The sequence below is a fragment of the Zootoca vivipara genome, chromosome 15 (assembly GCF_963506605.1).
Source record: "Zootoca vivipara chromosome 15, rZooViv1.1, whole genome shotgun sequence".
In the NCBI taxonomy this organism is placed as follows: domain Eukaryota; kingdom Metazoa; phylum Chordata; class Lepidosauria; order Squamata; family Lacertidae; genus Zootoca; species Zootoca vivipara.
The window spans coordinates 236510-263466 of record NC_083290.1 but is presented as its reverse complement, the minus strand read 5'-3'; the positions used below and the strand labels follow the sequence as shown (position 1 = coordinate 263466).

The 26957-nt window shown below is 54.1% G+C and overlaps 2 protein-coding genes across 7 annotated transcripts; one reads left to right on the top strand and one right to left on the bottom strand.

Moving 5' to 3' along the window:
• Positions 1-1570: 1570 nt before the first annotated feature.
• On the bottom strand, positions 1571-25562 carry LOC118096990 (apoptosis-inducing factor 3). 6 transcript variants are annotated; one of them, XM_060268654.1, is made up of 19 exons: positions 17764-17850; positions 11714-11786; positions 10461-10570; positions 10263-10372; positions 9155-9199; positions 8921-9002; positions 8711-8823; positions 7254-7340; positions 6728-6819; positions 6427-6557; positions 6136-6251; positions 5676-5747; positions 5506-5569; positions 4729-4805; positions 4532-4649; positions 4085-4183; positions 3388-3463; positions 2368-2472; positions 1571-2268 (listed from the first exon to the last, which is right to left on the bottom strand). In XM_060268654.1, the coding sequence occupies exons 2-19, from the start codon at positions 11776-11778 to the stop codon at positions 2232-2234; spliced, it is 1599 nt and encodes a 532-aa protein (XP_060124637.1). In that variant the 5' UTR covers positions 11779-11786; positions 17764-17850; the 3' UTR covers positions 1571-2231. The 6 variants fall into 6 exon arrangements, with proteins under 6 accessions (XP_060124637.1, XP_034995391.1, XP_060124636.1 ...); XM_035139500.2 differs by lacking the exon at positions 17764-17850 and adding an exon at positions 25125-25562 and having other exon boundaries at positions 1572-2268; XM_060268653.1 differs by having other exon boundaries at positions 1572-2268; positions 17718-17849.
• Positions 18083-25743, top strand: TLCD2 (TLC domain containing 2). Its single transcript, XM_035139502.2, has 4 exons — positions 18083-18365; positions 18458-18540; positions 21094-21176; positions 23739-25743. The coding sequence occupies exons 1-4, from the start codon at positions 18196-18198 to the stop codon at positions 24105-24107; spliced, it is 705 nt and encodes a 234-aa protein (XP_034995393.1). The 5' UTR covers positions 18083-18195; the 3' UTR covers positions 24108-25743.
• The last annotated feature ends 1214 nt before the right edge of the window (positions 25744-26957 follow it).

Sequence of the window (26957 nt, the reverse complement as noted above, 5' to 3'; positions counted from 1 at the left end):
CCAGAGCGGCGGCGGCGGCTGCCTGGGGCGGCTGGGAGGGAGGCGGCGGCAGCTGCGCGCCCGTGTCTGCCCGCCGGGGGTCTGTGCGTGCCGTCTAACGTGTCCCCGCTCGCTCCGCAGGCTCTGCGCCTGGTGGGTCCGCCTGGCTACCGCGCAGCAGTTCTTCAGTGGCATGCTTTACGTCTCCCCTCTCGCAACTAAAGCTGCCAGTTGAAGAACTGTTGGCCGTGGCTGCTCCTCTCCTGCCCCGACGGCGCCTCCGGATGGGTGTGGACGAGCCTCGCCGCGGCGGCCTCCGGGTAAGTCGGACGTCTCTTCCGCGCAGCGCGGGGCTCTGGCCTTGCTTGGGGGTCCGAGGGCAACGTGGCAGCCCCAGCTGGGAGCTGGTGTTGGTGGGCAGCCAGATAGGGGACTTTCTCAGCAGCTCTGCTTAGCCGTTTCCCCCACCTACTTCTGTTCCAGCCCTGCTGGTGCTCCCACCACATAGAGACAGACAGCCACTGATGAAAGGGTGTGGGCTTGCGAGAGAGGAAAATGGCAGCTCAAGGAGGGTTAAGGGAGGAGCTCAGTGCTCTCCCTCCCCAGGAAAGGAGACCCTGGTTGGGGCCTCTAGTCTGTTGGGGGAATTCCTCTGTGGAGCAAGCGAGGACAGGTGGGCATCCAGCCACATCCACCTGAGAGCTTCACAGATACTTTGTGCAGTTGTGTGGGGTGGGTGGCAGAATGGGAGCCCGACCACCACAGCTTGGGGGGGGGTAGGGGGCCTGGCCTTCCCACTGTCTAGTGGGAGGGTGAAAGGACAGGCTAGCCTCCCCCCCCCCCGCCCTCTTCTCAGCCAGGATCCTGTGTCAGCTTATTTGGTCCAGTTCTGCTTTCCTGCTGGGAGCCTCTTTTAAGGGGATCTTTTGTCTGCTTTAGCTAAATGAGCTTGGTAGGCATTTTTGGAAATGGTTTTTGTGGGGCTCTTGCTATAGAAGCAGGGGAACACCCCTCCTTCCTGCCTGGCCCTCAAAGGTCTGTCGGAGGCAGAACTCCCTGGAATTGATACCTGGGGCCTTCATTGCATGCAAGGCAGCTGTTCTGTCTCTGAGCTCAGGGATCTCTCCTTGGAAGCTGCCTGGCAGGGATTCAGCCTTTGCCCCACCAGGGTGCCCCCGAGCTCTTCCAGGGTACATGGTGGTACCCCTTCTGTGCAATACTGAGGCCGAGCCGCTCTTTGCGAGGTGCCTTTCCTCCCCTCCCTCCTTAAGATGGTTCTGTAGCAGAGGCTCCTCCAAACTGGTCATAGAACCATAGAGTTGGAAGGGATCCCCAAGGGTCATCTAGTCCAATCCCCTGCAATGCAGGAATCTCAACGAAATCCCACCTACCCACAAGTCTTTCTGCCTGGGGTGGCCCAACCCTGCCCGACACTTGCCTGACTGGTGATGCAGCTGAGAAATTGGTCAGCCTTCCTGAGTGGGGGGCGGGGGTGGGGAGCCGAGGGGGGGGCAGGGCATGCCTTGGGCCCCCTTTCCCTCTGCCCTGGTCCCAGGGAACCTCCAGTCAATGAGGAAGTGAGCTGACCAGAGTGCAGCCAGAGCTGGGGCAAGGGCACCCTCTGCTGGCCAAGAGTGGAACTCTCTACCTCTCCCCATCAAATCTCCTTCAGGGGGATCCACCTGCAAAAATCCTATTACATTAAAGGCTGTCACCTGGAGTTTTTTGGACAACTGTTTATGAATGCTGCTACAGTTAATTCAGAACAAAAGTGGCAAAACCCTTAATCATATCGGAACAAATACTACATTTTGCAAGACCATCTAGGCAGCTGCCTCCTCTGCACAGAATCTAGTGTTGTCTGTACAGGCTGGCAGCTGTTCTGCAGGGGTCTGAGCAGAGCCCCTCCATGGAGATGACGCTGATGCTTCACCCCTGAGCTGCTGCAGCCCCTTCTCCCCCCCCAAAAAAAAACATGGCACGGGGGCCCTACTTGGAAGGAGAGGCAGCTCAGCTGAGGCACTTATTCCTGGCCTTCAACACTAGCAGAGAGGACAGTTTAGATCTGAATTTCAAAAGTTTGTGAGAAACTTAAAGCTAACGTGAGTTTTAGGAATTATTTTAGGCAAACATTAGAAGCTTCAGTGCCTGTTAGGATCAAATCCAGCCTTTTCTTTTCTCGGCGGGGGTAGGAGCCTCATGGCCTCTCCCTGGTCCCGATCCTAGCATGGGCTGCGGGGTGGGGAGAGAGGTTAGGCCTTCTCTGGTGGGGCTTCTTCATTCATCGCCCTGAAAGGAAACAAGATGGCTGGGGTCACCCAAACAGAGGAAGCGTGGCCCTGGTGTGGGTCAGCACCTGTGTTGGGGGGAAACCCTGATGCAACTTACTCTGCCTCATCCTTGGTGATGATCTTCCCCGAGTACAGGACCTCAGCCACCATGGCCACCATGGGGTCAAAGTTTAGGCTGGCCACTGCAGTCACAATGCCATCCCTGCGCAAGGAAGAGAGAGAGCTGGGTCAGGATGCTCCCCCCCCCCCCAAATCCTCAGGATCTTTCCCATCAGCCCCTGCTGCCTGACCTGTCTTTAGGGAGAGATTCTGAGGAATGAACCTGGGACTTGCCAACAGTAATGTCCCACCACCCCCAATGATGGATGCCGCTCTGACAAGCCTCATGATTCCTGCATCGCAGAGGGTTGGCCTAGATGACCCTTGGGATCTTTCCAGTTCTACAGTTCTATGTTTCTATCGGCTCTTTCTGCAACTGTCATCAGGCCCAACGTTAAGAGGGCAGGATTGGAGAACACCCCTCTCCCACAAAGTGGCAATGGACTCCGATTATCCCTGACCACTTGACCAACAGCATTTAGGGGACCCCCCCTTTGCTGTCTCCCCTTCCAGGCAATAGGAGTTAGAATGCACATCAACCTGAGGGGGGTGGGGAAGAAAAGGGTTTTATCTGCCCCTGCCTCAAGACAGTTTGGAGCGTCACCAGCATTAATGCTCTATCCTTAACCCCCACCCAAAGAAAATACTGTTTTGTAGATCAGAAAATGCTATATTGCTGATTTGGAAATCATACGATATGCCTTATGCTGTAATTCTGATGTTTAGCTTATTTTATAGGTTCCAGATTGCTGAACGAATTTCATAAATTGCAATTGTTTTACTGATTATTAATTAAATGGTTTGTGCTGTACTTGTTGTGTTCTGTTATTGTTGTTCATTGTTTTGTGAGCCGCTTTGGGTTTCATCTGAGTGGAAAGCAGCACAGAAATGCAACCAATCCAATCCAAAGCAGGCAGTTGCTTCTCTGCAGTGCTGGGCACGGGGGCTTCTGCACTGGCAACTGGGGGCCCTGCTCAGCCACCCCCCTGCCAATGACCAAGCGGAGCTCTTGACTCACCTGATGTAGAAGATGAGGAACTTCTCCTGGCTCAGATCTCCTCTGAGCACTGTCTCAGTGTAGCCAATCCCGCAGCCTGTCAGGCAAAAGGGCAGCAAAGTTTTGGGATCCAACAAGATAGTTGGCAGGGAGCTGGCAGAGAACTGAGACACCTCCTGGACATGAGGCTCAAAGCTCTAGGATGGCTTTCTCTAGGTCGTTTATGCAGATATTATGTTTTTATATTTTGCTGGAATCTGCTCAGAGTGGCTGGCGAAACCCAGCCAGATGGGTGGGGTTGGTATAAATAAGAAAATTTCATAAAATTCATATAGCGCTAGACTAAAAAAACCCAGGCAAACTGCCAAGTGGATTTACTAAAAGATAGAAATGAAGAAAATAATAATGCGGCAGTACCTTAAAACAGACAAAAGTAAAAATGCTAAAACAGATTAAAAATCAGCTCAACTCTATAAGCACCTGGACAAGATTGTCTAAACAAGAATGCTTTTTGCAGGTGCCAAAACGAGTACAGTGAAGGCTCCCGCTTGATATCAATAGGCAGCGAGTTCCAAAGTGTAGGCGCTGCCACACTAAATGACTGGGTTCTTACAGATGTAGGGCTGGGAATATGGGGCACTGCCAGTTGGTTGGCTCCTCTGCCTCTCTGGCTGGCTTTGGGGCAGGAGGCTGGTATGTGTCCCGCCCCCTCACCTACCTGCGTAGCGGATGCTCTTGGCCTGCAGCTTGGTCCAGAAGAAAGGCACCGTGTGCAGCTTCTCCTGCCTCTGCAGCATGTTGAGGGCAGCCACGCGGCCTGGGGGGGAGAAAGAGAAGTAGGGAAGGATGGAGGGGGGCTGTGGTCAGTTCTCTAGGGACCACTCTGAGGACACAGCGACTGAGCAGGGACAGTTGTGACCTCTATCTGACTGCCCCCACCCCTTTCTGGCTTTTCTTCTGCTCTCTCTGCCTGCCCCCTGGTTTCAGAGACTTCCTCAAGAAAGCAATCCTCTACTCTATTCTCTGCGGTCAATAAGGACTAGAAACCTGATGTTTCTTTAGAAAGAAACACATGAAAGCTCTAGGCTCTGGGCAGTTAATTCTGCAAATGCTGTACTTGCCCCGAGGGGTGTGCACATTCCTTCCCCACTCCTGTAGTGCTTACCGTGGGCTTGGGCGATTTGCCAGTGGCAGATGTCGATGTTTTTCCCTCCGAGCAGAGCCACGGGGAAGGAGGCCACGTCCCCAGCAGCGAAGACAGAGGGGGCGCTGGTCTGCATGAACTGGGGGGGGGGCAAAGGAGAGGCTGGTCAGAGATGGGGAGAGGGGAGAGGGAGGGGGTCCTCTGAATCCTCCGCTTACCAAATCCACAACGACTGCGCCTCTGCGGTCCAGCACAATGGAGCTGTCCTGAAGGAAGCTGGAATTGGGGGTCACTCCTGGGGGTGAGAGGGGGGAGTCAGGTGGTGGCCATGCCCAGCTGGCACCAAAGTGCTTTAGCCTGGCCTCTAGCCTGGCATTGCTGAAGCCCTGGCCTGATCCCTCCCTGCCAAGCCATGTGACTTACAAATTATTTCCTCTCTGTGTGTGTGTGTTTATGTGTTTGCAGGGGGGGGCACTAAGCTCCCCCTTTCAGAGCAAGATTGTGACCCTGCTGGGCTCTGAACAACTGGCATGACATGCTAGAAATCATTGTAGCTAAAATGGCAAAGGATATGTAATAATAATTTATTATTTATACCCCGCCCATCTGGCTGGGTTTCCCCAGCCACTCTGAGTGGCTTCCAACCGAATATTAAAAACAATACAGCATCAAACATTAAAAACTTCCCTAAACAGGGCCGCATTCAGTTGTCTTTTAAAAGTAAAATACTGTAGTTGCTTATTGCCTTGACATCTTCTGTATCGCTGAAGACATTTTTGTTATTCTGTGCCTAGATATTATTCTTGAAAAATAAATAGAAACATATAGAGAAAGAAAGAAAATCATTCCAGTTCTGCAATGGGTGGGTGGCAAGTGGCTGCTTCAAGAGCACCTTACCTTGTTGCCAGAGTGTGGAAAGGGCTTCCAGCTTTTTTGGGTGTGGGGGGAGGAGAAAACACCACCATCCCTCCATATACCCCAACCCTTCGACTCACCTATTCCCACCACCACCACATCGGTGAGGATCACCTGCCCATTGCTCAGAAGGACCTGCGTGACCTGGGGGTAGGGAAGGAAGAGGAGGAGGAAGGCAGCTGTGATTGGAGGACCTGCCACTTTTGTGGTTGCTGAGCTCTACCCCTGCCCTGCCCCCCCCCTCACAGACCTTTCCTCCTTCGCCTTGCAGCTCTGTCACTTCTGCCTTCAGGTGGAACTTCACTCCCTGCACCTGAAGCATCTACAGAAGCGGAAGGAGACACAGGTGTTAACCTTGGAGCTCCCAGCGAGGACAGGCAGCCTGCACCTTCTCCTGGGATGCAGCTACACTGGGGTGCTCTGGGAGGGCCTGGGGTGGGCATCACAGGTGCCAGAAAATGCCCACAAGAGAGGTGTGGCATTTACCCCCCCACCCTCTACTTCTCATTCCAAGAGGTTACCCCATAGCCCAGCCTGGAGCTGTTCCAAGACCACCTCCTAGCCAAGCCTCAGCAGTGGGGGGGGGGGGAGGAAGGTCCAATCCACCATCAGAGCTGGGGCCTGGGCCATGCCAAGCAGGCACTCTGGCCCTGAGCTCCCACCTCTTCCCTCTCTAGAAATCCCTCTGGCTCCATGCCTGGGCTGCTCACCTTCATGGCCACGTGGCCCACCTGGCAGCCCAGGGCTGCATGGTATGGGCACTCTGCCCTCTCAATCACCTCGATGCAAGCGGCTTTGCCCACCAGGCTGGCGGCCACTTCCATGCCTACAAGGAGGAGAGGAGGTGCCTCACTCAGGGGGGAGAGGCCAGCTGCATCTCTTTGCCCCTAGGTGCCTGCTTCACAGACGGTTCCTTAGAGCCAGGCCCCTGCAGCTGCTCTGTCCCTGCCTTCCCCTTCGCCTCTGCTGCTTGCCAAACTGAGTGCACCCGATTCCCATACCGATGAAGGACGCTCCCACAATTGCCACCCTCTTGCCCGTTGCCAAGCGCAGGATCCGGCTGGAATCTTCAGGGGTGAGGAGGACGCAGACGTTCTGGAGGTTGGCGCCTGGGCACTGGAGACGCCTGGGGCTGAGCGAGGGCAAGAGGAGAGGGGTATGAGCAAGATGGCTTGGCTTATGGTAGGGGTAGCGTTCGAAACTCCCATTGTTCTAGGCACGTTTTGCAACGGGATTTCAGTAGCGTGAGCAGTTTCTGGGCGCAATCCTGTACCCTTGTGCATGGGAGGGGGCAGTGCCTACCTGCTGCCCGTGGCAATCAGCAGGTGGTCGTAGCTCTGCCAGGTCCCGTCACTGAACTCTGCCCTTTTGCCATCCAGGTCCAGAGATGCCACCTGCAGCCAGGCCAAAGAGAAGACCCAAAGTGGGGCTGGGATGGAGGGATGGAGGATAGACAGAGTCCTAGAGCAGTAGAGTTGGAAGGGACCCCAAGAGTCATCTAGTCCACCCCATGAACTAAATCTGCCCTTAACATCATCCTCCGTTGATCCTTTGACCACAGTCCTTAAATGGCCTCATTCTGCAGGACAAGGGTCAACCCTGCTAGCTCCTCCTCATCCTGCCTTTCTGTCTGTTTTTCCTTTCCATTGTTCTGAAATGGGGGCACCCCATTTTGCATGGCATGAGGCCCCTCCTTATGCAAAGGTGCATCATCCATGCTAGTGGGGGATGTCTCCTTTCCCCAAGACAGGGTCTGGAATGCGATGCCACCCTGTGACACCAGTGTCCTAATCTCCCCCCTCCCCTCGCAGGTGGCAACCCCACTCGCCTCTTTCTCCATCCAGACTTCGATGTTGTGAGCATCCAGGAAGCTCTGAGACCGCAGGTAGATGTCTGTTGCTTTGGTACCCAATGCCTATGAACAGCAAAGGAAGGAGACCTGCTTTATAGCAGGGTTATTTTGGCCACATGACCTGGAAGCTGTACGCTGGCTCCCTCTGCCAATAACGCGAGATGAGCGCTGCAACCCCAGAGTCGGTCACAAGTGGACCAAATGGTCAGGGGTCCCTTTACCTTTATAGATTGATCTATAAAAGGTAAAGGGGCCCCTGAGCATCAGGTACAGTCATGTCCGACTCTGGGGTTGCGGCGCTCATCTCGCTCTATAGGCCGAGGGAGCCAGCGTTTGTCCGCAGACAGCTTCCGGGTCATGTGGCCAGCATGACAAAGCTGCTTCTGGCAAACCAGAGCAGCGCACGGAAACGCCGTTTACCTTCCCGCCGGAGCGGTCCCTATTTATCTACTTGCACTTTGATGTGCTTTCAAACTGCTAGGTGGGCAGGAGCTGGGACCGAGCAATGGGAGCTCACCCCGTTGCAGAGATTTGAACCGCCGACCTTCTGATCAGCAAGCCCTAGGCTCAGTGGTTTAACCCACAGCGCCACCTGGGTCCCTTAGATTGGTCTATATAATCTATTAGAGTGGCTGGGGGAACCCGGCCAGATGGGCGGGGTATAAATAATAAATTATTATTATTATTATTATTAAAACATACAAATAACTGCAATAAAAACTTCATTAAAAAGCAACCAAAGGACTTCACCTATTGGTGGAGAGACAGCAAAGAGGGAGCCTGTCTGGCTTCAATAAGCAGGGCGTTCCAAAGCTGCCTGGGAGGAGACACCTTTGAAGACGGGGAGCACCCAGCTCATCTCTCCCCACCCCAGCAGTCTTCTAAAGCAGGGGCTTTAAAAAGTGGTGGGGTTGGCTGGGTGAGGTTCCTGCTAAAGGGCAGTATATAAATGCCATCGTGTGGCACAGGGGGTTCCCATCTTTTTGGGCAAGTGGGCACAGGTAGTGCCTTGGGCACCAGCCACAAAATGGCTGCCATGCAGAATGTGGTATCATACACCATTAAAACAACTGTCATGCCCACCCTGCACCCGGGCAGCTTTATGCCTACCCAGGGAAGGCCAGTGCCTCCTGCTGGTCCTGGGTGGGCAGATCCCACCATACTGATCCTCTGTGCCAGGAAAAATGGGCAAGGCAGCCACACCACCCTCTCAGTTCTCAGAAATCACTTCAAAGGTGCCTCCACCTCTTGGCCCGTAACTTTCCTTCTACGGAAGCTAGAGACTTACTCAAAAACAAAAGCTGAAAGCCTGGGCCCCCTGAAAACCTTGGGTGATCCCTGGTGTAATGAATGAGGGGCAAAGAGACTTCCCACCCTCAGCGTTTTCAGGCCCCACTGCTCATGCCCCTGCCCCAGCCCCCCCCCCCCGAGACCTTGCTCAGCTTCGTCTTGTCATAGGGCAGGTGGTTCTCCCGGGTCACCATGACGATTCTGCCAGTAAAGCCCTCTTGGCGAAGGATCTCGCCGCAGGTCAGGGCTGCGGGCCCTAGGAAGAAGAGGGCTGTCTGGTGAGCAGTGACGACTCTTTGGCACTCTGGCTGACACACACACACACACCCCAGCCTTGGCCCTCCTGGACTCACCTGCCCCCAGGAGCAGCGCTGTCTGGCTGTTGAGAGGGTTCCGTTTGCTCATGGGCTTCACCCTGTGGCTGCTCTCCAGGTCCTGCCAGAAAGTGGGGGGGGGGCAGGTGGGGAGAAGAAGGGTGTGAGCCTGGGCTGTGGCTGGGCAAGAAGAAGGACAGGTAGCCAACGTGGAGCCCCATGGCACCCCTGGCATCCAGCCGTGAGGAGGGGAGGGGAGTCAGAGTTCCTTACCTTAATCTTGGCCGTGACATACACATGCCCACCGTCCACAGTCACCTGCAGAGACCCAAAGGATACTGAGTGGAGCTTGGACAGGAGAGGGTTAATGGGGCTGCAACTATCCCTTGAAGGTCTGTAGGAAGTGGCCACAGACATCTTTTGGTGGCTCCCTAACTCCCTCCAGGGATCTGATGGGGGGGGGAGAGAAGTGCATTTTGGGTGTGTGAAGCTGTGCCTGCCGACTCCACCTGTGCTCAGCCTGTATGCAGTACTGGTAAGTGAATGCAAATGCCACAAAATGCTTCTAAGTCTTCTGTGACTTTTCCTTCCAGAGGAAATCAAAGCCCAGGCGAGTCCTGCATTTGTGGGACTCCTCACCTCCAAGGGAAGTGAGTGGGGCCACATGGAGCCATCCTCTTTCCCACGGCAGCATTTGTGGACTGGCCTCCCTCTACTGAGGCTGACCAAAGGCCAGGATTCCGGCTGCCAGGCGTGCACAGGCACTAAAACACACACTGATTTATATGCTCATTTTGGTGCCTTCAGGCCACCAAAGACAGCTTATAGCCATAATAATTCACATGGCACAACTGAGTCAGACCCTTGGTCTATTGAGCTTAGTATCCTCTACTCTGACCTGCAGCAATGCCTCTCTGGGATTTCAGGCAAGGAATCTTAGCCTCTCTCCGGGTTGAACTGTGGATCTTCTGCATGCAGAGCAGCTGCTCTGCCACGGAGCCTGAGAGCTGAGGGCAGATCCAGGGCCTGAAGAAGTCAGCCCTTCCACAGCCTGCCTAAAGGCCTTGAGAGAAGAAGGCAAGCCAGCCGCTCTTGAAAGGGAGCACCACAAGCTCTGGTGCCACAGGAGAAAAGGCCCCGCCATCCGTCCGAAGGGGCAACGAGATAAGCAGCGGGGCCTGGGAGGGGAGGCTGTCCTTCCAAGATCCTGGCTCTCAATTGGGCATGCAGTGCTGCACAGGCACCCCCAGCAGCCCCTTCCACCCGGGCAAGGAAGCTGCGCAGAAGGACCACAGTGGAGGCCTCCCCCTCCCTCTCAAGACGAAAAAGCTCCCTTGGCTCTCTGTGCAAGGAAGCCCCGGCAGCCAGGATCAGAGCGCACCTTGAAGGATGTGAGGCAGTCCAGGGTAGGGTATTCCTCAATGTCCCCCGTCTTGAGGCTGAAGCAAGCCCCGTGCCAGGGGCAGCGGATCCGTCCCCGTCCCAAGTAGCCTGGAATTCAGAAGGAGAGACCAGCTGAGCAGGAGAGAGAGAGAAACTGGCAGGGGGGAGGAGAGAGGGGAGAGAGGCACCCCCTTACCTTTGCAGAGGGGGGCTCCGGCATGGGTGCACCTGCTCCCTAGAGCGCTGAACTGCAGGTGGTCCCTCACGAGCAACACCGGGTGCCCGGCCACCTCCACCTCTCGCATCCTGCAAGCGGAAGGGAGACAGGTAGCCCTCCAGAAGCCTATTTGGGGGGAATGGGGTGATGCTCTACAGAGGAGTTTCCTAGGAACTGGATCCCCCCACCCCCCACTTCCAAGGGAGCCAGGGACTCCAGTGTTTAGGGTCCAAGAGGAGCCTGCAAAGGAGTCCTGCAGGCAGGCAGGGATTGTCCGGCTGCCAGCCGCCCCCCTTGCCCAATCTCCTGCCTCCACAACAGCGAAGGCCAGAGGACCAGGGCAGATGCTCCAATCTCTGTGTTGACTCAGAGGTCCAAATGCTGCACCAGGTCTGCAGGGTGGATTCTGTACCGTTTGCAAATGACAAGATGTCTAGCTGGCTGTGAAACGAGCGAATGCGAAAGCAAGAAAAGAAGCCTTTGCTGAACCTGAGCTGCCAGACAACTCTGCAAGGCCTCGGAGACATGTGCAGACGGGTGGGGAGGCTTGTATAAGACCCGAGCAGGAATTATGCAAAGGCCTTTGCATAACATGCAGGCTCAGCTCATAACATGCCGCCTGGCTCAGCTCCTGTCCTGGGCAGCCCGGTGGCTTAAGAAACAGTAATGGAAAAGAAAGCAACCCTTGCACAAGGCCGATGCATATATTGTAAAAGTGGGAAGGCAGATGGGGAACTTGGCAGCCTTAAAAATGTGTCCTGTCCTGTCCCCCCCCCCCACGCAAAATGCATACAGTCTGCAGGTCTATAAAAGGGCAGAACTGGGAGGGGCTGGGTAGCCAAGCAGAAACAGCAGGAAGAGGAGGCAGAAGTTAGTAGCAGGAGGGCTGGGTGGGGGGAGCAGGGAAGGAAGGAAGTCATCCCGAGGGAGAGGGAGAGGGAGAGGGAGAGGGAGAGGGAGAGGGAGAGGGAGAGGGAGAGGGAGAACACTTCCCTGTGTGTGTGTATCTAAAGACTAGACAGATCCATGCAAGAAGGAGAAGTCAATCCTTGGTTATTAGCCTCAGGAGCTTCATGTGGAACCTCCAGGGACAGAGGCAGCCGGGGGAGAAGTGGCAGGAAAGGGTTGTTCCCTCTGTGTCTTGCTTGGTGGTCTTCCATGGTGGCCCTGCTTCTGTTCATACAGCCCAAACAAACGCAGCAATGCTTTTACCGCTACAAGATGCTACTCACTCTCCGTCATACATGTCGTCCTCCTGGCAGACCTGCTGTGTCACCACCGTGTCTCCCCCTTCCATGGCTCCTGCTGGAGGCCCAGAAGAAACAAGGTCAGGCAGAGAAGACAAGGGCAGACCCTCCCTCCCTGAGCAGCCTCTCTTGTCTGCCCCCCACCAAAATAACTTCTGCCTTGAACAAGGAAAGCCAGGGAGGCAACTGCCCTCTTGCACCATTTGCCCACAAACAACTGCAGGTCTGGCCTCGGGTGCAAGCCAGACCCAGAGCTGAGCTAGCAAAGCTTGGGGTCCTCCCAAACCACTGAATCGCCTGTTGAAAAGTCCATGAAAACATTCCTTGGAGAAGAAGAAGATGGCGGGGAGATCTCCTGCCTTTGGCCCAGATGCCCTTCAGGGAACTGGCCCACCCCCAGCAGCAGACCCTAAACTCCCCCCCTTCTACAAAGGAGAAATAACTGGGCACAAGGGAACTCCCTACCACTCCTTTGCCTTGTTTCCCCCGGAGTCACTTATTGTGTAGTAGCATTTTCAGAAAATGGCTTCTGGGGACTACCAGATCTCAGGCGAACCCACTAGGAAAGATACATTCTGGTTGCTAGGAGGAAAAGAATGGCAAGCTACAGAGATCCAAGGATGAAAAAGGAAGTCCGAAGCAGGAAAAGGGCACTAAAGGGAAAGGGAAACAGCAGCTCCTGGGGACCCCAGGAATTCCTGTTATCCAGACGGCTCACTTGTTTCTTACAGCTTTAACATCACTCCTGGGCCAGAAACACTGACAGGTGGGAGCAACTGAGTTGGCGGATGGGACAGAAATGGCACAGAAGGGTGCAGGCATGCTTTTCTTCATAACTTCCTTTCTCGGAGGGCCAGAAACTTGGGGTTTTGTTTTTGTTTTAATGAAAGCTCAGCATCTGGGGCCTCTACCCAGGGATGCCAGTGAAGGCCTTTTCCAGCAGGTGAGGAAGCCCTGCCTAAAATTTAAGAGAATTTTGCAACATTGGGGGGGGGAGCATTCTCCCAAAGCCAGTGAGGAAAAATTCTCCTGAGGTTAGAAAGTTGGGGGGGGGGACAGGCCTTAGGCTGATTAACATCCTATATCTATATATTAAATGTGTTTGTGGGGAGGGGGGTTTATTGGTTTGTGAGGGTTTCTTTGGTTCTTGTTTTTATCAGGTATTTTGTGTTCTGATCATGTATTTTTATGTTGTGAACCACCCGAGATCTACGGATGAAGGGCGACATAAAAATTTAACAAACCAACCAACCTTGCAAATGCAGCAGCAAATCTAAGTCAGATGTCTGTGTGCCTGCCCACCCCCACCTCCCTTGATTTTCAGTACAGTATCAGAAATTGAAAAGAGAAAGAATAATAGAATCAGGAGTCCCAGCTAAAGCATCCTTAGCAGATGACCGCCACCCAACCTCTGCTGAAAAACCTCCAACAAAGGAGGTTCAAAGGGAGGGTTCAAAGGAGGTTCCCTGTGACAGCCTTTCAGGTATTTGAAGATGGCTATCCTATCCTAGCTCCTTCAAGTGCTCCTCATAAGGCTTGGTTTCCAGACCTTCGATAATCTTAGCTTTGCACACATTCCCACTTGTCAACATCTTAAATTGTGGCACCCGGAACTGGACACAGTATTCCAGGTGCGGCCTGACCAAGGCAGAAGAGAGTGGGACTATGACTTCCCTTGATCTGGACACTAGACTTCTGTTGATTCAGCCCAAGATGGCATTTGCTTTTTTTGCTCCTGCATCACACTGTTGACTTGCGTTAAGCTTGTGATCTACTAAGACCCTGAGATCCTTTTCACATCTATTGCTTCTGCTACATCCCTTTCTCTCCAGGACAGGATTCAGGTAGGTAGCCGTGGTGGTCTGACGCAGTCAAAATAAATTAAAAAATTGTCCAGTAGCACCTTAGAGACCAACTAAGTTTGTTCTGGGTATAAGCTTTCATGTGCATGCCATTGGGAATTGAACCTGGGGACCTTCCGTTTGCAAGGCGACATTCTACCTGAGTACTTGGGATGCTGCCTTCTAACAACCGGCCTGATCACCTAAGCTAGGATTGTGGCAGGCGGGAAAGGTGTTCCTCATTGCTAGAGGCCCTTCCAACAGAGCACAGGGAAACATCTGTGGCTGCCCTCCAGATCCCTGCAGCATCCTCCTCACCCCTAGCTATGAGCCCAGGCTGGCTGCTGAGAGCCCAGCAGACAACGCCAGGGAGGAAGCAGCAGCCTCCCAAAGGCAAGACGGGTTCTCTGTCCCCAGGGGGAAAATCAGATGCTGGCCACCCTTCAGGCTTGGAGGGAAGCCCCATCCCTTGTACCTCCTGCAGCCTGTACTGCCAGGGAAGTGGCCTGTGGCAGTGCCAGCGAGGGAAAAGCAAGTACTCACGGCCTTGGATTCGGTTTCCCTGGAGCTCAGCTGATCTGCCTGTGGCTCCCTCCCTCCTTGCTTCTCCTGAGAGAGAAGGTGGGTGTGAAGAGAGGCTGCTGGTCTGCTTCCACCAGTTCCTCCTCTCACCTCCTGCCTCCAATGCACAGCTCCTCTGCGGCTGTTGCTCTGCTGGAAACGGGGGGCCCCAGGGGCACCCCTATTGCTCCGGAGGGCTGAGGCCTGGAGAGGAGCTTCTGACTCTCCTTAATCAAGGTGTCAGGAAGGGAGTGTGCAGACTGCCCATGGGGTAATGAGCAGCTGGGGCTGGGCGTGGCAGAGGCTTGGCAACTCCTACATCACATGCAACGAGGCAGGAGTTGCTCCATCCACCTCAGTACTGTCTACGCTGGCAGAAAGAGAGCCATTCCTAGCCCTCCCAGGAGATGCCACTGGGGACTGAACCCAGGCCTTCTGCATGCCAAGCAGGTGTTCTGCCCCTGAGCTACGATGACCCTTCCCAAAGCCAGCCCAGCCAAAGATACTTCTTGGACTTGCAGTCTCAATCCTCTTCCTTTCCAAGTTGGGGGAGGCGAACAGTAACACTCGAGCCCAGGCCGCAAACCATCTCTCCGCTGCCCCTACAATCTTTGGAACTCCCTGCCTATTGACATTGGGCAGGTGCCTTCGCTGTACTCTTTTCGGCACCTGCTAGAAACGTTTTTGCTTCGACAAGCCTACCCAGATGTTTGGAAAGTTGATGTGAGTCTTGATCCCTTGTTATTTTAGCTTTTCAAATTTCTTAATTTATTGCTGCTATATTTTCTTAGTACTGTAATAATAATTCCATTGTTTTATCTCTTCTGTAAACCAGCTTTGGGGTCATTGCTTTTTTAAAAAAATAATAATAATCAAGTGGCAGATAAATTTAAATGAAACAACCAACATAATTTTCATTTGTATAGAGAAGCAGATGTAAAGAAGGCGGACAGGCCTGTCTGATGGAGGATGCGGAGAGGGATCCAGCAGGCAGACAGGGCAATGGGCAAGATCCTGCTCTCTGGTGAGAACAGCCTCTGAGTCAGCAAGAAAAAGGGAGAGGCAAGTCCTGAGCAGAGGAGCAAAGATGCAACAGGTTGGTCCTCTAATGAGTGATGAATCCTTTATTAACGGAGTCCTTTATTAGAAAGAGTGCAGAGCAAAGTCTGATGTTGCAACAGGGACCAGAGAGTGACTTGACTGGCTCTGGTATCGCTTGGAGAAGCACAAGAGTGAGCATTAGTGAGTAACATTAGTGTTGCCAGAGGTTGGGTGTCAATTTAGAAAGAAAGGCATAGCTTAATAAACATTGGCAGAAAGTTTCTGGCACAGCCTCCCCTCCAAGTTGCAGAGAAAGCAATTTGGGGGGGGGGACCCAAGGGAAAGCATGGCCATGGGGCAAAGCAATAGCAAAGGATGGCACCCCAGACAACGGAATGAGTTTGCTGTGTCTGTGGACAAAGATTAAGCAGCCTTAGGAACGTAGGAAGTTGCTTTCTACCCAGTCAGAACATTGATTCACCTAGCTCTGTACTCTACACACTGACAGCCAGCAGTGGCTCTCCAGGGCCTCAGACAGGAATCCCTCCCCCAGCCCTTCCTGGCCTTGTGGGCGGGGAGGGGGGGGGTTGCAGTGATTTTTAGGAAGTCATTAGTTTGCACCAGGCGTCCTATTGGGAAGACCCAGTTCTCTGAGTGCATGTTCTGGAAGTTGGGCAATAGGGGCAGTACAGGATTCCTTCTGGTGTACTGACCTCCTCGCTGCACCAAGGATTCCCTGCCCAAGCTGCTTCAGGTTGTGGTGGACATTCTCCTGGAGACACCTAGCTTGGTTGTCCTAGGGGATTTTAATATCCATGCCGACACGACCTTACAAGGGGCCGCTCGGGACTTCGTGGAAAGAATGGCCTCCATTGGCCTTCCCTGAAAAAGTCTGGCCCAACTCATAGCCACGGACATGCCTTGGACCTGGTGTTTACCTCTATGGATGTTGGTGATCTGACACTAAGTAAAAGTGAAACTAAAGAAGTGCCATGGTCAGATCACTACCTGATGCAACTGGACTTCTCCGCAACCCTTCCCCTCTGCAGGAAGGTGGGACTGATTCGGATGGTCTGCCCCCGCTTGGACTACTGCAATGCCCTCTACGTGGGGCTACCTTTGAAGGTGACCCAGAAACTACAACTAATCCAGAATGCGGCAGCTAGACTGGTGACTGGGAGCGGCCGCCGAGACCACATAACACCGGTCCTGAAAGACCTACATTGGCTCCCAGTATGTTTCCGAGCACAGTTCAAAGTGTTGGTGCTGACCTTTATAGCCCTAAACGGCCTCAGTCCAGTATACCTAAAGGAGCGTCTCCACCCCCATCATTCTGCCTGGACACTGAGGTCCAGCTCCGAGGGCCTTCTTGCGGTTCCCTCATTGCGAGAAGCCAAGTTGCAGGGAACCAGGCAGATTTCAAAAAGGAAAGCAGCTACCAGATTTTTAGAAGACATCTGAAGGCAGCCCTGTTTAGGGAGGCTTTTAATGTTTAAGAAATTAGTGTATTTTAATGTTTCTGTTGTAAGCCGCCCAGAGTGGCTGGGGAAACCCAGCCAGATGGGTGGGGTATAAATAATAAATTATTATTATTATTATTATTATTATTATTATTATTATTATTATTATTATTCCTGGAGATGCTCTCTGGGAGTGACCTGGGGAACTTCTGCATGCAAAGCAGATGCTCTGTCACTAAGCTCTGGCCCTCTGACCCTTGGCCAAGCCTGTGGGAAAGGGTGCATACTCAAAGTGTGCCCTCGCACTTTCTCATATGCACACACAGACTGGCAGCATCCCCTCTATTGATGACTGGAGAAAGGGAGGTCTGAATCCCCTTGAGAGCACTGGGCTCCCCCACCCCAAGGTTTATGCTGACTTTATATAATAATAATAATAATAATAATAATAATAATAATAATAATAATCAACTTTTATTTATATCCCGCCCTTCCCGGGCTTCATTTCTTCTTTTTCACCTTTTCTTCTGCCACCAACATTGTCTAGGTTTGGGAGAGGGCAGACAAATTTGCCTGTTTCCCCTCCCTTTTGCCCCCAAACAGAGTGTTCTGCGCTGGCTGGGAGTGATGGGAGTTGTGGTCCAAAGCATGTGGCGGATTGGCACCAGACTGGCATGGCATCCGCTTTAGCAATGGTTCCCACACAGTTTGGTGCCTGAGGGAATTTATAAGCACCTTTGCTCAGTCAAAACAACACAGATTCTTCTCAATCTGTTACAGGCTGTACTCAGTGTCAAAGTAATTAACGGGCATTGTATCCTGAGGTCCGTTAATTTCAAGGTATCTACTCTTAGTTGGGACAGAACAAGCATATCTACAAATTAGAGATGAATACTATTATGTTGGTAGATTGTTAAGCATTTTCAAAATGGCTAGGTGGGCAGACCCCTCCCCTCCCCGGGATCCACTTGTTGGGAGCCCCCTCGCCCCGCTCCGGGGGGGGGGGCTCTCTGCGAGACACCCGAGCGGTGGCGCTCTGTGCGCGCGCCGGAGAAGCGCGCCTCGCTGACCCTCCCCATTCCTGACCGGTTGGGTCCTTGCTGGCGGGGAAGGGGACGTCGGAATACCCCACCACGGCATCCAACGCGGCTGGCGCTGCTGCCCCAGGGCGCGCCTCCCTGCCTCAGTTTCCCCGCTGGAAAAGGACCTCCCTCCGTGTAGTCCCAGCTGCGCTTTGCTTCTTGTGGGCGGCGGCGAGCCCCGCGCGGCCCTCCCGTTGCTCCGCCGGGAACCGGACCCTGCAGGACCAAGCCGCGTCACTTCTGCCTCCGCTGACCCCGCCCGCGGCGCCCCCTCCCGTCCCGTCGGGGCGTGCCCGTCGCCATGGCGACGGGCTGGCCGAGGAGCCAATGGGAGGTGCGCCCGGGGGCCCGCTTCGTTCGGCGGCTCCTGCTGCTGCTGAGCCCGGGCGCAAAGGGAGCCGGAAGCGCCGCCGTCGGGGGCAGTTCTCTGGGGCGCAGCCGGGCAAGATCGGCGGGGCTCGCGGCCCGCGCGCATCCCCTCGATGGATCTGCTGGTCCTGGGGGGGTCGGTGGTTGCCTTCCGGCTGCTCAACGGCGGCCTGGAGCGCCTCGTGCCGCCGCCGCCCTCGGCGCAGCGCAACCGCTGGAAGTGGCGCAACATCTGGACCTCGCTGGCGCACAGCCTGCTTAGCGGCTCGTGGGCGCTGCTCGGGTGAGTCGGGGGGCCGAGAGAAATTGGGCGGAGTTGGGGGAAAACCGGACAGCGCGCGCTCAGGGGTCTCACGGCTCTCTCTCCTTTTCCAGCTTCTACTTCCACCCGCAGATGGCGGAGGACCTCATCGACACCCACTTGCCCGCCGCGCACCACCTGCTCGGGATCTCCGTGGGTGAGTGGCCGCCAGAAGGAGCGGCAGCAGGAGGAGTCCCCACCTGCAGGCGACCCCCCGCTCCTCCTAGACGCTGACCCATAAAAGACGGGCGGGAGTGAGTGTGTGTGTGAAGCCGCAACCGGTGGGCACAGTGGTTGGCGCTCTGTGCACGCGCAGAGGCACTGTGCCCACGATTCCCCGGTCCCAGAGCTGAGCCGTGGGGTTGAAAATGGGCCCTGGAAGCTGAACACAGCGCTCTGGACCCAAGGAATCCACAGAAGGGTGCGTGCCTCGGTGCCCCCAGCGCCTTCCTTTTCAGTGGCTGCCCTGCTTGCCTGCCTTTGTTCCGTGGGGCTGCAGCCTCAGCAGCTCTCCCTCCCGGCGACCCACGGGGCGGGAAGCGGCTGGTGCCAGGCTATCTCCTGGGTGCGCCTCTCGCCACTTCCCTCTGGCAGGCACGTGACCTGGGGGCAAACAAACGAGCCCATTCTCATCCCTTGCTGCTGCCGCCACAGCGAATTCCTCTCCGCAGAGTTCAGCCTCGCGGCTCCCCCCCCAAAAGAGACAGAGAGTCATTGAAGCGCATGCAAAGCCCCCCTTGGGCCACTCCCCAGCCTCACCCCATGCAGCAGATCCGTTTCAGGGCTATGTCTCCACACCACTGACAGGATATAGCATCGTAAGCTTCCTCTAGCAAGGAAACAGGGAAAGTCACTGAGATTTGCTTTGGTTTACTTCCCACAATGGAAGCCTGCAAAGCAAGGCACAGAGGTGACAAGCCTCGCCTGCTGTTTCTCCCCAGTGGTAGACGGCCTCTGGCCCTGGAGGTTCCGTGCAACACTCTTGAGCGCATAGCCAGTGAATGACTTCTCACTCCTCATTTTCAAGCCAGGCTCCAGCACCGCACCTGGCCGCAGGTCCCTGAGGATGGGGCCTGGGAGAGATGCGAGTGGCCCCCGGGGCTTGGGGGGGGAGGCCTTCCAGAGCTGGGCCACATGGCCTCTTTCTCTCCCCACTCCAACAAACATTCTTCCGGATCAAGAGAGAGCAGGGCACCCGCCTGGGGGAATCAGATTCCTGGGAGTGGAGATGCCCCACCCAGCACTATGAGGAGATGTTTTGCCAGACCAAAGCACAGAGCTGAGATACTCTTCAGGGGATGCCACGAGGAGGAACAGGAAAGCTTCTCATATGACTTTTAAAATAGCCAGCCCGGGGGGGGGGGGATTGTTCTTCCAAGTCCCAGTCCTAACCAAAGGGACATGGAAATGCCTTGCGGTTGCCAGCCTTGCTGAGACTGCTGCCTTTCCCTATTGGCAAAAAAACTCCTTTTATTTTTTGGCTGTGTCTCTTCACCTGCCTTGATCCCTCTGGTGGCACTCAGGACTGGGCTCTTGGCACTCCTGCCCATGTTGACGGGAAAGAGAACATCCCAGTGAACAATTTGGGGGCCTGTGGAGAATCCTGTGTTTCCATGGATCATTTATTTGATGCATGGGATTCTGTGTTAAAACATGCCCAAAGCAGCTTAGGAAGATCACCTTTAAAGCAACATATAAGCACAGCAGCCACCAGTTAAAATTATGCCACAACCAGAGACTCAGATTTCGTAAATTATAACTAAAGGCTGTAAGAGCAGGCAGGTCCAATCTATCAGAATGGATCCCTTGTGTGAGTGATCCTTCAGGCTTTGCTTTCTGCTGGTGGGGTTTGTCCTTGAGCTGTGAGAGGCCTGGGGGAGCTATGGCTTCAGCCTGGATCATGAGCTTAAATCCCAGGACTCAGTCACAGAATACAGGCAAGAGCGCCTCTGAGCCTGTGCAGAAGGTGCTGAGAAAGTATTCAGGTGGCTTGGTGCAACTGCCAGTTGACCATGCTCATCAGGATGGCGTTTGCTAGCCTGGCCGGGACTGATGAATGTTAAGACATCTGGAGGGCACCAGGTTGGTGAAGTCTGCTTGAGGAAGGTGGCCTTGAGCTGCTGGGATCAGAGGCTGTCACCATGGAGAGGAGAAGGGGAGGCGAGAGGCCTTCTATAGGCTTGTCCCAAAGAACCCATGCTGTGGTTTTTTTTTTACAAGGGGGGCAAAGGGCAAGGCTGGGGCTTTCGAGGAAATGGCATTGTCAGGGAAACGTGGGCAAACAGCCCTTGCCAGCCCTGTTCCCTGCCACTGGCCCTGAATGGAGACGCTAGAACTAGGAGGGGGGATCTTTATCTATTGGGTTGGAGGGGGAAACGCCCAGGCATCTGCTTGCCTGGGGACCTGAAGAGACAGGCTGGGCCATCTTCCCCTCCCTGTATGCATGTTTTTAGCATGGGCTGAATCTGACCGCTGCAAACTAAGCAGTAGAGGTGGGGTAGGGTGGAAGGAGTCTGGAGCCAGGAATTTTGAGACTTTTTTTCCAGCCTCTTCATAATTTAATCTGTGGAAAGTTTAACACACGCCAGTCCTCAGAGGAGCACGAGGCCAAGCTCTGCACACTCCCATCCTCTTTGGTCTGGTGTGTGTGTGTGTGTGTGTGAGTGAAGGGGCCTGGCTGCTAACACTTTCTTTTCTGTTCCTCCCTCAGGCTATTTCGTGCAGGACTTCTTCGACATGATGTATCACCAGAAGATCCAGCAGTGCTGGGAACTGCTCTTCCATCACTCTGTGGTGAGTTCTGGGAGCACCTCTCCGCCACATGCAGTGGAAAGGGATTCTTCCTTCTTGCTTTATCCGCACAACAACCCTGGAGGGTGAGGCTGGCAGAGATCACACCCCGTGGTCTCTCCTGGGTCCCAGGCAACTCTCTCACCCCTGCACCACACTTCCCAGACATCAGCTGACTGGCTGGGAGGAACAAAGGTGCCTCAAATTAGTTCAGGGATAGGCAAATCCCCAGATGGCAGAAGTTTATAAAATTATGCATGGCCTGCAGAAAAGTAGATAGGATAGTTTCCCCCCTCCCCTGTCTCATAACACCAGAACTCCTGGGCATCGCATGAAGCTGAATGTTGAAAGATTCAGAAAGGATAAAGAAAAGCCTTCCTCACGAACCACACTCACTCCTACAGCAGGCAGGGATGGCAAACTTGGATGGCTTTAAAAGAAGATAAGAGAAATTTATGGAAGGGGAGAGGACCGCCGATGGCTGTTCTCTGCCCTCCACATTCAGAGTGCTCCTGAATGCCAGTTGCTGGAAACCACAGGAAGGGCGAGTTGCTCTTGGGCTTGAGTGCTGCTAGCAGGTCCCCTCGTGGGGCACCTGTTAGGCCTGATCCAGCAGCACTTCGGTTCTGATGCTAGGCGAGGATTGTCAGCAACAGCCCCGTCCTTGAGCGTGTTTTATAATGATGGCTATGCAGGTTACATAAAGAGAAGCTGACCTGTGCCTCCTTGGAGCTGGGCAGGGCAGGGCGTGCCATGCTTGGCTGCTCTCCAGCAATAGTATCTGGCAGCTCAGCTTCTTGGAGCAACCCTTGGCTCAGGCCACTTGACAAGGGCCAGGGGCTGCAGGGTCAGGCAAGCCGTGCAGGGCTTGAGTGCATGTGCTGGGTGGTCTTGTTCCCCATTCAGACCCTGTTACTAGGAAAGGGTGCTTCCTGCTCCTCCTGGTCCCTTTGCAAGTGGGCGAATTTTGAAGTGGGGGGTGGGATGAGCACATGGTAAGTAATCCAGGAGGGCAAGGAAAGAAGCCTTTGTAAGACTTTGCCCCAGTTTTCAGTCCCAAGGCAGTTCAGCCTCACAGCAGGTAAGGTGGTGGTAAAGTAGGAGTGTCTCTGTGCACATGCAGACAACCTTTCAACCCACGCTGATTAAGCTGCCTGTCTGGAGTGTGTTGGGGGCAGTGTCCCCCTGGCAGTGTGCACACCTTCCAGGCAGGCCCCTTCCCTCACTGGGATTCCTTTTCCAGCTCATTAGAAGCTGCTGCCAGATGGGTCAAAAGGCCATTTAAATAATACATCCAATTCAGGCAGAGACAAAGCTTAATCCCCAGGGGGCAGCTAATCCCATTAGGGCCTGTGCTGAGGACAGCATTGCTGGGAAGAGCTAGCTCCCCCCCCATTAAGAGAGGGGGACCTGGGCAGCTCCCCCTTCCTTCCTCTGCAGTCCTACCCAATCCACCTAGGTTTACAGAGGAGGAGGAGTCTGCCTGCTGTGTGAGCCCAGGATCCTCCTCCCTCTCCCTGCCTCCCTCAGGTGCTGAGCTGCCTGGCTGTTTCTCCTCTTGCTGGCCACTAGAAATTTTTTGGATAAGGCTGCACTGCTTTTCACAGCTGCAAGACAGGCAGAAATTCAACAGGTGATGTAGGCACCACTGCCACATCTCTATACAAGGGGAAAGCCATGTTTTTGCTTTGCTTGCAGCTGTTAAAACCTCCTTATAAAAAAACTGAATATTAAAACTGTTTTAGCTGGCGCCTGGCTTTGCCCACCCCGTCCCTTTGGCTTCATGTGTCGTGCTTTTCAGATTGGAAGCCTACGGGCAAAAACTGTCTTACTTTAATTGACTGTAGGTAAGCTGCTGTGTGTGCCCTTTTGCCTGATACAAATCCTGTAAATTAAATAAATCCACCGCAGCACCCTTGACCCAGTCACAGGCACTCACCCTCTGCCCTGTCTTCCTTCCTCGTCTGCTGGATTCAGCCTCAACCCTGAAGCTGCTTCCCAAATTCTTCATTGTAGGGAAATGATGTGACATGGAATTGGCTGGGGCTGATCCGCTCTCAGGCTCTCCAGGCTGGCCTGCCAGAGGGAGGCCTAGCAGCGGACAGCGATGGGCAGATTCAGCTTAAAGGCAGCTTCTCCTAAAGCCTGATCAGGAGGGGATCCCAGCTTCAAATACTGTACTAGCCGTCTTCAGTTGCTGCAGCTGGAGAGGAAGGGGCATAACTTGTGGAGAGGACACCTGTCTTACATGCAGAAGGCCCCAGGTTCAATCCCCAATGGCAGCCTCTCCGGTTTACAAGGGTCAGGAAGTCAGCAAACAGGCTCTCTGCCTGAGAGTCTGGTGACCCGCTGCCAGTCTGAGCAGGCAATCCTGGCCTAGGTGGACAGAGAGTGTGAAGGAAAAGGCCCTAGCACAGTCGCGTAGACTGCCTGCTTTGCCAATCTCCAATGGCAGTCTCTCCAGTTAACAGCTGGGGCGGGAGAGACCTTTTCCTCAGCCAGAGACCCTTCAGAGACACTGCTGGCTTCCTAATGGCCGTTGCTCCCTTCCTGCCTCTCTCCCAGGTGATCCTCTGCTTTGGCTTTGCCTTCTTGGTCCACCGCTTTGTGGGCTTCGCCATGGTGGCCCTGCTGGTGGAGATCAACTCCATCTTCCTGCACCTGCGGACGATCCTGTTGATGGCCGGCTTGGCCCACACCACCTCCTACCGCTTGACCAGCCTGCTCAACCTGGGCACTTACATGGTCTTCCGCATCACCACCCTGGCTTGGATGACTCGCTGGCTGGTGCTCAACCGGGAGAACATACCCCCCAACACCTACACCCTCAGCACAGTGGGCATGGCCGTCATGACTCCCATGAACATTGTCCTTTTCTACCGCCTGCTCCGCAACGACTTCCTCACCTCCAGCCGGCGCGAGAAGGAGAAGTGACCACCCTTGGCTCCTCCCTCCCCAACAGCTGGCTATACAGGCCACGGGGAGGGGGAGAGCAAGTGAGCAGGACGGGAGAGGAGAGCCAGAGGGTGGTCTTCAACAGCTGGATCATGGAAAAGCCACCGCAGCCGCAGCTGCCACCACATGGCAGGAGGAAGCTGCTCCTGGAAGAGTCTCTTGGAACAGTGTTTGGGGGCCCTCTGGTTAGCTGGGGAGGGGTCTTGGCAGCGGTCAAGGAAGGTGGGCTAGCGGGAGCAGTAGCCAAGGATGTGACGTCTCCCTGCAGGGAGGGAGCTGGTTGAAATGACTTGGTCCTACACAACTTCGTGTGCTCTGACTGTTGCTTTTGGCACCTGCCTGTCCCCCTTGTAGGGTGGAGTTGCACTGCATCAGAGCTCCAGAGGGCAAGACGCCTTTTTGAACACCAAGACCTGAGATCCAGGCCAGAGCAAGTGGCAGGATGCCAGGATCTCTCCCTTCTCCCTCACCCCTCTGTCTAGCAGGATTGCCATGGCTTCTCTTTCTTTCTCTCTGCAGAATATTTATCTCCTTGAAGAGTCTGTGTGTGGTCTGCTCTTCCATGCCATGTTCAGCTGAGCCTCTCCGTAACTAACAGTCTGTAGGTGTAGGTACATTCTCTACAGGCAGGCCTGGGGGGGGGGGTGTTTCTAGGACACCAGTTGACAATTGTCCTCTTACTATTCTCTCTTTTGAAGAGTTGCAAGCAAATCCCGCCCTCCTCACCTCTCTCCAGGCTAAGCCAGGGGTGCTGCCATGGCCAAGTTCTGCCCCTGCTGGCCACCTAGATTAATACAAGGAATCCCTCTGCCAGGGGACAGCACCACCTGGTTGTACTGGATGCTAAGGGCCAGGATCTTTTAACCCTGCTAAGAGCCAAACGGCTTCATCTGAGGCCTCAATATTGCGTAGACCACTGGTGGCGAACCTATGGCACACGTGCCAGATGGCACACTCTCTGTGGGCACGTGCGCCGTTGCCCCAGCAGGGCCGTACCTAGGGGGTGAAACTGGTGCTCCAACGCTGCAGGAGGCTCCTGGCCGCTTCCAGCATGGTCCCAGCACTGCTAGGGCTCCATTTTCACCCTCGGGGCCGCGCTGGGGGGAAGGAGGAGAGGGGGGCTCGTGCTGGGAAACTGCCGCTCTGTCCAGGCCTCAACTTTTGATGCGCCAGGGCCTCCCGCCAGTTTGTTGTTCCTATTTGGGAGTAAGCCACCTTAAGTTCAGCAAGGTTAGACAAATTATCAGCATGCGTACAACAGCAAAAATTACATTAATTGTTCAAAAGCATGCCAAATACAAATTTTTACCTTTCAAAAAAAAGTTGTTTGTATCATTGAAAGCTCTGTTACTGTGTTTTTCTTTTAGGACAAAAGATGTTAATGTACGAATTTTTTCCCCTAAACTAAAACCTCAGTATTCAGGTTAAATTGCCGTGTTGGCACTTTGGGATAAATAAGTGGACTTTTGGTTGCAGTTTGGGTACTCGGTCTCTAAAAAGTTCGACATCACTGGTGTAGACAATAAGGGAGAATGCACTTACAAGAATCTTCTTCTTTTAACAAGGTGTATGGATATGTTTGCACAAAAGTAACAAAAATAAAAGGATAAAGTGACTGCTGGTGCTTGGCCTTACCTGGCAGGAGGGAAGTTCCTTGGCGTCCAGTGGGGAAGGTGGGGCTGGGGGAACCCAAAGCTGTGTTGCTGCTCAGGCCAGTGTCCTGGTCGTCCTGTAACACTGGCCTTACAGGGTGGATTTGCCACTGTCCTCAGGAGTTTGGTTAGGTTTACAGATGGACAAGATGGCAGACCCCAGAAGTAGCCACACTCCGAAAGATAGCTGTCTGAATTCAGAGGCCTTCCGACATGGCAATAGCTGTAGGAAGACCCATGAAATGTCACAGAAGAGCAAGCTTTTGAGTGTTTCTGAACCCTTCATTGGGCTGGGATGCAGGATTCAGAAAAGCCCCCCCTGTTCCTCAAAAGTGGAGCATGATGATGTTGCCCCAGAAATTTGTAACAATTATTGAAATGGAACACAGGAAGCACCTTCTGCAGGTAAAGCTGGTCCTCGGCCACTAAGTGTTGGGGCCTTTCCTCTGGAGACACAACCCTGTGTGCGTCTCCTGAACAGGTTTCGATGGAGCTTAGCCCCCAGGTAAGTGTGTCTTACAACAGGGCTAGGGAACCAGTGGCCTTCCAAGTGGTGCAGGACTCCCACATCCCATCAGCATCGTGGCTAGGGTTTATAGGGACACGAGTCCATCTGCATCTGAAGGGTCACAAGCTCCCCATTCTCCTGCTAGAGGATATCCAGTAAAACTGAAGGGCAGTAGATTTTGGACGGGCAGGAGGACATACTTAATACATCAGCCACTTACACACCAAACATGTAAAGCACATTATTTGACCCTTTCAAGAATCCTGGAAACCAGTTTACCTCACAGCTACAATTCCCAGCACCCTTGAACTACAGTTCCCAGGATTCTTGGGGGAGGGGAAATGGGCTAAAAATGGGCACCCTTCAAGCATGGCCAGTAGCCAGACCAGGGGGGGGAGAGCAGGAGGGGCCCTGCAGAACCTGGAAGGCCACCACCAACACACGTTCCTCTAGTCCAGGCTTCCTCAAACTTGGCCCTCCAAATGTTTCTGGCCAACAACTCCCACGATCCCTGGCTAGCAGGACCAGTGGTCAGGGATGATGGGAATTGCAGTCTCAAAACATCTGGAGGGCAGTTTGAGGAAGCCTGCCCCGGGTGGCAGCCTCAGGCAGACCAGCCTCAGCAATTGTAGAAGGCACCCAGGGCTCACAGGATAGAGAAGCCATAAT

Excerpts from the sequence above, each read along its gene's own strand:
- LOC118096990 (XM_035139500.2), bottom strand. The coding sequence starts at position 11,778 with ATGGAAGGGGGAGACACGGTGGTGACACAGCAGGTCTGCCAGGAGGAC. Across the intron at positions 8,824-8,920 it reads AGCGCTGCTCCTGGGGGCAG|GGCCCGCAGCCCTGACCTGC; the intron begins GTGAGTCCAGGA and ends TCTTCTTCCTAG. Across the intron at positions 2,269-2,367 it reads ATCACCAAGGATGAGGCAGA|GGCGATGAATGAAGAAGCCC; the intron begins GTAAGTTGCATC and ends GTTTCCTTTCAG.
- TLCD2 (XM_035139502.2), top strand. The coding sequence starts at position 18,196 with ATGGATCTGCTGGTCCTGGGGGGGTCGGTGGTTGCCTTCCGGCTGCTC. Across the intron at positions 18,366-18,457 it reads GGCTCGTGGGCGCTGCTCGG|CTTCTACTTCCACCCGCAGA; the intron begins GTGAGTCGGGGG and ends CTCCTTTTCCAG. Across the intron at positions 21,177-23,738 it reads TGCTCTTCCATCACTCTGTG|GTGATCCTCTGCTTTGGCTT; the intron begins GTGAGTTCTGGG and ends CCTCTCTCCCAG.